The sequence below is a fragment of the Bombus pyrosoma genome, linkage group LG12, assembly GCF_014825855.1.
Source record: "Bombus pyrosoma isolate SC7728 linkage group LG12, ASM1482585v1, whole genome shotgun sequence".
NCBI lineage: Eukaryota > Metazoa > Arthropoda > Insecta > Hymenoptera > Apidae > Bombus > Bombus pyrosoma.
In genome coordinates, this window is record NC_057781.1 from 5,701,853 (window position 1) to 5,713,539 (window position 11,687).

The following is an 11,687-nucleotide window of genomic DNA, read 5'->3' on the forward strand; positions in this document are numbered from 1 at the left end:
CGTTTAATTAAAGCCTATAAATCCGCACCCCTCCCGAGTCCTGCTTGGAACGGAACACACGGTTTCACGGTAAGAAAAAACAAACGAGAACGATCGAAGAGCTGTCGCGAGATGGTCGACAAGATCTTCAACCATACGATAAAATTTCAAGAATGTGTAGCGCTCGTTAAGGACACGGAACTTGGCCATGCGGTAACTTAGACTTCGGTTTGTGTTCGAGGAATCTTGTAAACGTGGTTCTCGATTAATTCGGAAATCTCTAAAGGCACTTGCCATTTTACGCAGCGATGCGCTCCGAAACGCTTCGGAGATTCGAATGCGAAACAGAGACGAATGCGAATAGAAAGTAACGCGATTTGACGCGTAGGTATATGTGTTCGGAAATATGCCTCGAATCACGAGGAGACGACGGGCGGTTACATTCACGGAAACGTTAAGAATTATATCAGCGTTACAATTTATAATGGGCATACCGTCATTAATTACCTGCATCATCTTATCGGCAATTTATTTGATAACCTTCTACAAGCGAATGCACTTAATGAGCTGGGATGTTTAATAGTTTTTTACATGGGATAAAACCGGATAGAGCAACTTTAGAACACCTCGCCCAGTCGTAAAATCCTACACAAAGTCTCGGGGCGCAAACGTGATGACGCAATATGGGATTCTTGCAGGGAAAAAACAAAAGTGCGCTGCACCGAATAAATTCTGCTGGAACGGACGCTACGTACGTCGGTAACGGGCATCGTAGTTCTCAAAGTCATATAAGATCGCGAACACCGACGAATATTTATGCAAATGAAAGCGTAAAACGTTCGCGATACAATTTACTTGGTCGTTATCGTACGCTTTACTATCGTACAGGGTGCCCCGGTAAACCAAGGGAACAGTTAATGCGTCTTTTCATGAAGCTGCATCTAGGAAGAGACTTTTAATTGCAAACCGCCGTGCGCAACAGATAACGCGATTGATTTTTTTTTCACACCGTTTCCTCCCCTGGAAAGGATTAAACATCGAGTTCGTAGCGCGTTACTCGCAATCGCGCCATGATGTTACGCTAACTACCGATGCATAGATACTATTCATTCGTAAGTTTGGAGCCGCGCGTCGTTTTGCTCCGATTAAACTTATCAGCTTGCAACACATGAAACGTTCGTTCGCTGATAACGTTGTTCATAGATATGGACGAAAATACCATTTACACGGTACTACTGTATACCTGTCCTGTATTTTACACTGTTCCTCGTTTCATCGCAGAGGTAATTAATTTTTATATCTTTAACGATAAAGACGTAGATAAATACTAATAAATTGATATTAAGATGATTACATTCAAACTGGTCAACACCAATTTATTAGATAATATTTAAATGGTGTAGCAGGCGATTTCGAATTCCTGTTTCGCATATAATTCACAATTTCCAGGTTTACGTGTTCGAGCTATTCCGCGAAAGGCAAAAATCGGTCAAGGGACCGGTGTAATTCTTTTCAAACGGATAGCCTACCATCGGAGAATACCTCGTGCACCTGCGCAGGTAGCTGCATCCTATAAGTCAACGAACACAGGAATCTCACGTTCGAATTCAACCGAACACGTTTAACAGTAATAACGACAATGCAGATTTGCCACAGTGCAAACAGACGATTTTCTTCTTGGTCGAACTATTTTCGGGATCGTTGTAACCGGAAAATAGCTTCGTACCAACGAGAAACAGGATGCAAGTTGCTGCAACTCGATGGATCGCAGTTGAATGAGCCTCGAGCAAGAAATAGCTGCCTAGCAGATAAAAAGAAAAGAAACGAGACAATTCCCAATGGACCCTTCCGAACGACAGCCAGCAAAACTATCATCGACATGACGATGAACGTGAATATGTGTTAAGAAGAGAAAAATAGAACGATGTTGTTTTAACACAGATTCAAGCGTCGAAAGAGCTATGAACGACGTCGATCTTATCCCCTTGTCGTTTTCGTCAACATGTACCTTTTGTTTCGTCTTAATAAAATAGATAAGTTCTTCGAAACGAGATTGGTCAAAAGTACACGAAATATTCTCCGTGGGAATAAAAAATTATAATGAACGGTAACCACGTATCCGGTATGTCACTCGGCGGACGGCTTGCAAACGAGTCGAGGAGAATCGATTCGACACGTTCTCTGGGAGGGTTGAATGAAGAAAGAGGAAGAAAACGGAACGGTAAGAGGACCCCACCCTTTTTGCGGCCTAGGGGCTCCACTGGTCCTTTTTCCTTTCTGAGAGCCACTGTGGATAATTGGAACCGCACCCACGAACTCGTGGTTCGAGTTCAGTCCTTGTAAATGTCTCGCTTTTTCTTTCTTGTCTCTCCTTCTCTATTCCATAGCCCTTCTCTGTATCGTAAAATACCTTAAAACAATGCATGCGCCAGCAACGGTCACCCAAATAGAAATTCTTTGTGCTCAAAGAAGCAAGAAATTTATTTCCGTCCTTCGCTCTAAGCTTTCTTATGAACATATGGGTGGCCCTCCAGATTTGTAAAAGAGCCTTCAAAATGCCTGCGAAATACCTGCGCTTTGCCCAATTATATCCATCGAATGGATATAATTTCGATGACGAACAAAAGACTACTATCATCGCCTCCACGTTTCTATATCTCTGCCAAAAATCAATGAATGTGTACGTTTCTTCTACTTTGTATCGCTCTATCTATCTATCTATGTGAGATTCGATTAACAACAGAGCAACGTTAATGTATTTTTTTCCGTGGCTTATTAAAGTTTCTTAAAATTTCCCTTTGATTAATCATTGAAGCAAATGCTATTATCGGATGGAAAGAGCGCTGATGATAATGACATTGAAAAGGAAAATTGTTATATTTGCGTAATATGTAAAATATACGTTCACTTGTTTCATACTTAAAATAAAACATTTGCAAATCGTTATGCGTCATTTGGACATGGAAATGTAGTAATTTAACCTTTTTTATACGAAATTTCTTAGCTTTCCTTTTATTTGCAGAAAAATGTCTTTGGCTACAGCAGTATGTCGAAGATACGTATTGCGTTGCAGCGAATTAGAAAAATCGGAGACCCGTATAACGAATCATATTTGTGCAAACCATTCGATCTGTTGCGATCTACCAAACAAATCAAATATAGATTCTCGAAGCAGAGAGAAGTCGTGTATGAAGTAATATTATCCTAATAATATAATAAAATACGTAATGCATCGTAATGGATAGAGTGTGTCACGAATTCTTATTTCAACAGGGATAATAATTCTGTTTGTCAAAACGACTTATCGACTTGTTACAATGCATCGACCGAATCCAATTCACTTTCCAATGAACAGGAGGACAATTCGATGTAACGTGCATGACTAATATTCAAAAGCTAGCACTTGCTACAGATTTATAATTTTTAATTTTTCATCGTAAAAAAGCTACGATACGAAAGAATCATCCGCATCGATCTGGAGGCCGCTCTCAGCGTGTTACAGCATGCCAGAAGAATCAGATCCTCTGGTCAAAGAACTGCTTGAACAACTTTCCAGGTAATATATCCATCGCGATAAAGAAACGCAAGGAACGAGAAAATGAAAAAATTAGACAATATGGTTCACAGAACGCGATACACGAACGAGTATCGCAGACACTGGGAAATGATGGTGCACTGCGAGAGGGCCGCGTTTCCAAGGGCGGCGTTGAATTTGCCTCTGCCCTCGAGGGAGGTACGTATATCACCGGAGGAAACCCGGCGAATTCAAAAGCCGAGAACTCAATTAACCCGAACGGCTAGAACTCAATTACGAATGTCGGTCGGTGAGAACGTGCGGTGGCTGGTAATTAAAAAGTTATTATGCCCAGGGCCGTTTCTACTGGCATTTGTACTCAACCGCGATGAAAAACTCACATCCCTACCAGAAACAAGTGAATCACGCTCTGCTCGTTACATTGGCCAAGTAAGAATCTTATAGCGACTTGATCAAACCGATTATATCGTTTATGTAATCTCTGATCGGCGAATTTAGACGCTTGTATAGTCGATGCGATTGGATTTAAAGAGTAAATTACTTCTTTTTCTACTATTATGTACAATACAGGTACAATAAATCTAAGCTTCATGAATTATAAAGTAAACCATTGATAATAATAAATTATTATTCAAATTCGATGTTACTAAAAACTCAATTATCTCGCGCTTCAAGCAATGTATAATAATAAAACAGAGAACATAGTACATAGAATTATCGAATATCAATGATTCAAAAATATGTTTTCAATGTTATAGACTTCTGTATAGCCAAAAAAGCAAGAGGGGTATGAGCGTTTGGGCAGAATTGATTCGGCTACAAACGTTTGATCAAATTGGCCGGAAGAATTTGATAACTCGACTAGAACGACTCCTCTAGTAAGTTGATATACTATATATATGTAGAAATAACATGAACTTAATAACAAACGGTAATCATATAAATTTTAAATTTAATTGCGTTTTTCAATTTCGTCGTGTTATTGCAAAACAACATGTACACAAAATTGTAAAATACGACAAAAATAAAACTTAGTCTATATGTATATCATACGTTGTAGTAAACAGATTAGACTAGAATCTATTTGTCTGGAAGGTTTGTCGTTAACGCCAGACGAAGGTGTACGACTACTATTGGCATTATACAACTCCCGTAAAACAATGAGACACGTATATTGTTGGCACGCGTTCGAGAAAATGGTAGGCCTCACGGTGGATCCTGGTCATCACGAACAATCAAGATTTTATACGGACAAAGAAATCAAGATATGCGACTGGTTTCGCGCCATCGGCTGCTTGGAGTTTCTCACCACTTTATCTGTAAACTACGCGTACATAGCGACACCCACGGGAGATCTACTCGTCAGTTTGGCCAAGTAATTAGATTCACTACTGAATCCCTTTTATTATTTTAATCGTCGCGATACCACTCTAACAGTTAAAAATAATTTATTCATCTTGCCTACGTCATCTATTGTAATAGTTACGAATCGTTTGTTAAAACATATAAATATAATATTACGTCTAACTAATGGTGTCATTAAAAAAACATGTACTTACCTTAGGATTCAATCGTAGGAAACTTGGAACAAATTGGCACTGGTTACAGCTATTGTGTTCAGAAGAAGAAATTATACAAAAAGCAGAAGATGAATATGATATTGAAAAAGTCGTAATACCGGACAGCGCTTGGAGAGCAGCACATTTTTGGGCACCAGTACTGAAAGTACAATATGCTATTAGTATGACAGAATTTCATGATTAATAACGTACCAAAAATTGGACGTATATAAATACATATATTTTTTTGTATTTTTAGTAGGAATAGCACGATATGATGTCCATAAGAAATTTTTTACAAAACATACTCGAATCCATACTTTTGCACTATCAACGAGTATCGATTTGAAATTTCGACAGCCATGGTATCTCGATTGCACGATTAAAACACTTTGCACATGGTATTCGGATACTCTAGGTAATCGAAATAATGAAATTATTTATACTTAAAATAATTAAGCATTTTGTGCTTTTTTATCGTTTTAAATCACTTTTATCATCGCTATTTCAATTTGTAAACCGCAATTAAAATTTGAAGCGCGAATCATTGTACGCCGTCTACGAATAGTTCGTGATACTAACTCTCTTTATCGATAAGTGATATTTCGATTATCGATATCAATTACACTTTTCATGTTTCTATAATTTTCTCATTATTATACGTTAGATAACCGTTATTACTATTATGTAGTATACTTATGCCTGCAATTATGGCACAATCGACAGAATTTGGATGATCAACTAAGACGACTCTTTATTTACTTACCATCACTTCGTGTTTTTGAATATATCGGCGAAATTCGAACATTGAAAACACTTTGTGCTATGTGCTGTCAAATACGATCTGGTCATTGCAGTAATTATTTAATATACACAATATAAATTAACATATGTCGGTGTCTATCAGTCTTTGTTTTTCAGATGTTTATCGTGTTAATATGCAACTTCAAGATGTTAATGGTTTAGATAAAGAGAAATGGATAAAGAGCATAAGGTGTATGATGGCTTGTTTCAAATGCGATTTTAATAGAATGGGTGTTGAATTTAATATCGACTTTTATTGTTGTTAATCAGAATTCATATATTCTTAATCAGAGTCATAAAAATCGAAATTTCAGTTTCATTTATACAATTATTTGTGCAAAATAATATACACGTTAACGTCTATAATATGCACATTATGAATGCAAAATAAAAATTACTATTATAGTAATTACTATTATAGCAAATAAGCTAGTCCTTTAATACATATTACTTCGTTTCTGTTGTTTCTTGTTGTTCGAATTTGGGATATTTTTCTTCAACCTCAGACCATGTAAGTTTACCATTAGATAGATCTCTTACTATATCTGGAATCTCGTCCAACTGTAATTCGAACAATAACTTAATTTTTGTAGACTTTGTATTTCTATTTATATTTGTATTGTATATGTATTTCTATTTGTATTTTAAAAACTATAAAATGCCTACTTACATTTATTCTAACTTGTCCCATGCTGTCTCTTTCACGGAGTGTAGCAGTATGAGGTACTTTCAAAGTATCAAAATCTATGGTGATGCCAAATGGTATTGCAATTTCATCTGTCCGTGCGTATCTACGTCCGATACTACCAGAAGAATCATCGACTTTATGCGAAACGTCTACTTTAGTGAGATTCTGAGCTGCGTGTGGAAAACAACGATTAAGTAAGTATTTTTTCTAAAATTTACCATATTTTTAAAAGTTAGAATACATACATAGTTGTTTCACAAATGGTACAAATTCATTGTTGCCACTGAGTGGTAACACTGAACACTTTAAAGGAGCTACGATTGGTGGCAAACTGAAATAAGTTCGTTTCTCATCTCCTTCTCGTACTTTAAAGTTGTGTTCAAAAATTGCATACATAATACGACCAATACCAAAAGATGGTTCAATTACACATGGAATTATTTCTTCTACATGTATAGTCTTTTTATATCTTTTTATTTCGATCATATCTCTTGTAATGAATACTGTGGTATCATCTGAAAGTGATATTTCAGTTTTTCCATATAAATCAAGCTCTTTTTCCATAGCACGAATATCATTTGAACTTGATTTTGACAAAGTCTCTAGCACGAATTTGCTACCTTTCTTGAACATTTTTCCAATAATAACTTTATTTGGTACTATTTCGAGTTTTTCAATAGTAGCTGATACTGGCAATTTTCTTTCTGCTACTAATTTTACTCCAGTAGCTTGTGCATGTTGCTCAAGATCATAACAAGAACGATCAGCACAACCAACACATTCTATCCAACCATAAGAAGTTAAACATTCTGCATCCCAACAATCACATGCATAATGAGCCATTTCATTTTCCATGTGTTGACGGAAACGTAATCTTTTTGGATCAATTCCAACTTTAATTAAAAATAGATAAATTCTACCCATGAAATATGCTAAGGTTTCATTCTCTATAATTCCACGTAACACGGCCTGGCCTAAAGTCATATACTGTGCACCCTTTCCATCCATTTGATTCATATCAGTATATAACAGTACACGTATATCTTCAACATTTTTAAATTTAGGATGATCTTTATCATCAGGATAATAAAAGTATTCTATTTCTGCCATAGTAAATTCTCTTACTCTTAATAAACCAGATCTAGGAGAAATTTCATTACGGAATGCATTTCCAATTTGGGCTGCAGCAAATGGCAGCTTGTCCTGATTAAAATTAAGTAGTCGTTTAAAATTTACGAAAATTCCTTGTGCAGTTTCTGGTCTTAAAAATCCTTTTACAAGCCCAGAAGGACCAATTTGAGTTCCAAACATTAAATTAAATTCTATTGGTTCTGTTAGATCATTCCCAGTAATAGGGGACTTTATATTGAATTTGGACATAACTGCTGCCATTTCTTTCTTAGTCATTCCATCTAATGTAGTAATAATATCTTCACATTCTTTGCTTACATTTTCATTAGTTTTTTTATCATTAATTACTTTTTCTAAATGTGATTTAATCAAATGATCCAATCTGAAACATTCTCCAGTTTTCACATCTTTCACCATTAAGTCTGCAAATCTTTCTACATGTCCAGATGCTTGGAGTACAGCTTCTGGTGTTAAAATAGAACAATCTACTTCTAACATTTGTTCTTCTAATATGAAGAAGTTTCTCCATGTATTTAGTAAATTTGTTTTAAATGCACAACCCATAGGGCCGAAATCAAATTGTCCACTAACTCCCCCATAAATAGCAAATGATTGGTCAAAGAAAAATCTACGTTTTAAAAGATCTTCCATCCTTGCCCTATCAAATAATATTGCTTGTGAAAAGGATAATTCTTTCTCTTCCAACAACTTTTTTCTTTGTTTAAGCTCGGCAACTGCTATTTTGATGTCCAATTCTGGAGCACCATTAAACTTGAGGTTTCGCACATAATCACCCTTTAAGCATAAAAAATAATGATATTATAATATTATTATTTAACATCTACGTGGCAGGGCTGGAAGATGAACTAAGGAAAGGGCAAGCCAGGGGCATAGTGATAGGAGGAAGAAAGGTATGGTCACTGACGTATGCAGATGATATCGTGTTGATGGCAGATAGAAAAGAGGAGCTAAAGGAAATGCTAAGAAGATTCAAGAAATTTTTAAAAGAAGCCGAATTGGAGCTAAGCACGGAAAAGACAAAAATAGTAGTATTTGAAAAAAGAAGGAATAAAAGGAGACAAAGAAGATGGAATTGGGGAGAGCAAGAACTAGAAGAAATGGAGGAGATAAGATACCTAGGGTACATACTACAGAAAAACGGCAGCGATGAGAAGCACATACAAGACAGGAAAAGGAGAGCGATGATAGCAATGAAGAAAACATGAAGCGTGGGAGAAAGAATATTCAAACAGGACTACAAGAGGAGAATGAAGATGTTTAAAGCATTAGTAGAGAGCGTGACGCTGTTTGGAGCAGAGATATGGGGTTGGAACATGGAAGAAAGGCTGGACAGGATAAAAAGAGGGTACGTAAAATGGATCTTAGGTTTAGACAGGACAACACCAAACTACATACTGACAGAAGAGTGCAAGATAGAAGAAATCAAGGTAAAAGCATTAAAAAGAGCAGCAAGGTATGAGGAAAGAACTTAGAATCGGAAAAGGAGCTAGTAAAAGAGTGCATAAAGGAAAGAGAGAGAAGCTGGGGAAATGGCCAGGAAGGGAAAAGAGCAAGAGAGAGAAAGAAGGAAATAGAAGAGGTGAAAAATGGAGGAGCACAGAGGGCAGCAGGAGAAGAGCGAGAAAGTTGAACAGGAGACCAAATTGTAGAAGAAAGAAGGAAGAGAGAGACAGAGAGAGGAGGAAAAGGATAAGAATCCAAATACAACAGACACTATAGGAACATAACCAAAGATGAGATGCCAAAGTACTTGGAGGGGAGGATGAGGTGGAAGGACAGGAAAGTTATAGCCAGATTCACGTGCTCACGAAGCATATAACTTAAAAAATACAAAGATGGTACCCCGCTGGGGGTAACCATCCACATGCTATTCAATCACGTGTTACAACATTTTACCTAATGTCCCACTGGGCAAATTGTAAAATTAAAAACAAACAATAAAAAAAAAAAAAAGAATCAGGTGTGGAAACGAGACCAAAGCGAAGGAATACTGGAAAGAGGAGAGTGGCAATAATGTGTAGTCATAAGTTGCAATAGATTGTAGTCATTAGTTTTAGATGCTAGAGGTAAGAATATGCTGAGTGCAATACAAGAAATGTAAGGATTGTAAAATCGAAAGTTCGTCCAAAGCCGAGAGGCGCGGACTGAAATAAATAATAATAAATGCCATAATCAACAAAATATATATTTTTTCAATTGCAAGTTCTACGACAATGAAGATTACATATCCATTATATAAATATATTAAAATCTATCATATGTGTAACTAAGTTTTCTGTTAATAACAATATTTTTATATATATTATAATTATTAGCCATATGGAACTTACCTGTTCCTTAACACTATCCCGGAGAGGAGACAATATTTCTTCCATCTTTGGGTCTGACATATTTTGTGTGATCTGTATTTTTAGTTTACGATTCTTTTTTGTAGTACCCCACTTACTGAAATCGGCTAACTTAACGGTGACAGTAAATCTCCGAAATATTTGTTTATAAACTGAGTTAGGCTCACGTAGGTCACGTGTAGCTCTTCTACAAAGATGCTGCAACTTACAGGAGACAAACTGCATTTACGTTTCTGTTCACTTTAGCAAATTCCAGACGCTCGATTGCGATGCTGACGCCCCCTATTTCAAATAACTACGGATCTTAATTTTTTTAACGGATTTTACGTAATACGGTACTGTTGACGGTAAAATTGATGAAATTTAAAATTATATAGCATGTTCAAAATAAAGAAAATATATAAAATTAAATTTTAAGAACTTATCAAGTAACGTATAATTTCTTAACATTTTTAATATTTTAAGTTATTTATAACTCAAACAAGCTACATACATATATTTATAATTTATAAATAATTAATATGTATTTCTAAATACTTCATAATATCCCTTTTAATACTTTTATGAGATGTAATGCCAATATAAATAAAAAACATTTTTTATCTATAACGATATTTTTATATTTTTTCATAAAGAATATATTTCACTTTAGTAAATTCCAGATGCTCGATTGCGATACTGACGCCCCCTATTTCAAATAACTACGGATCTTAGTTTTACATAATACAGTACTGTTGGCGGTAAAATTGATGAAATTATATAGCATGTTCAAAATAAAGAAAATATATAAAATTAAATTTTAAGAACTTATCAACTTAACAAGAACTTAATATTTCTAATATTTTAAGTTATTTGTAACTCAAACAAGCTACATACATATATTTATAATTTATAAATAATTAATATGTATTTCTAAATGCTGCATAATATTCCTTTTTATACTTTTATGAGATGTAATGCCAATATAAATAAAAAAACATTTTTTATCTATAACGATATTTTTATATTTTTTCATAAAGAATATATTTCAAAACAAATAACATTGTATAGAATGAAAAAAATAAAAAATACACAATATGACGCGCGTACGCAAATATAAGTTTATTATTTTTTTTTTTATTAAATTAGTGTAGTGTTATCAAACTAACTTACTTGTTACAAAAAAATTATTTTTCTTAATTTCGAACGATTTTATTTTTTTTGTACACTGTAGCATGGTTTATAGAAAAATTACAATCAGAGAAAATGATTTATAAAAAAAAATATGAGATTTTCTCCTACAAAATGAATTATTAATTATAACTTTTCAATAAACCCAGCTTATGTGTGACACATTAAATCATATAATATGCATAGAGAAAAGTATGTAGTCAAGAAAGTTTTGTTCGTGTTACCACAAGGATATTAAAACTTTTATGGGTAAATTAATTCCTTAATTACAACCTTAACCTTTTTGACATATAAGTATGTATTAAGATTTTTATCCTACGCATCTACATGCATATGTTAATTTCAAGTCAAACAGTTGGTCAGAGACGCAAAGGGAAACGTCGTACAAACAATTATATATATATAGTATATATATATATAATATATATGCTCCAATTTCTTTGCATAACAAT

The 11,687-nt window shown here is 34.9% G+C and overlaps 2 protein-coding genes across 2 annotated transcripts; one reads left to right on the plus strand and one right to left on the minus strand.

The window, feature by feature from the left end:
- Positions 1-3,005: 3,005 nt before the first annotated feature.
- LOC122573722 lies at positions 3,006-6,143 on the plus strand. Its single transcript, XM_043740481.1, has 11 exons — positions 3,006-3,172; positions 3,253-3,348; positions 3,425-3,535; positions 3,607-3,712; positions 3,849-3,943; positions 4,273-4,392; positions 4,575-4,889; positions 5,092-5,255; positions 5,333-5,491; positions 5,765-5,929; positions 5,995-6,143. Exons 1-11 carry the CDS (start codon positions 3,006-3,008, stop codon positions 6,141-6,143), a joined length of 1,647 nt encoding a protein of 548 aa, XP_043596416.1.
- On the minus strand, positions 6,106-10,358 carry LOC122573485 (glycine--tRNA ligase). The gene is made up of 4 exons (XM_043739892.1): positions 10,048-10,358; positions 6,811-8,491; positions 6,548-6,735; positions 6,106-6,438 (listed from the first exon to the last, which is right to left on the minus strand). The coding sequence occupies exons 1-4, from the start codon at positions 10,288-10,290 to the stop codon at positions 6,325-6,327; spliced, it is 2,226 nt and encodes a 741-aa protein (XP_043595827.1). The 5' UTR covers positions 10,291-10,358; the 3' UTR covers positions 6,106-6,324.
- Positions 10,359-11,687: the final 1,329 nt, after the last annotated feature.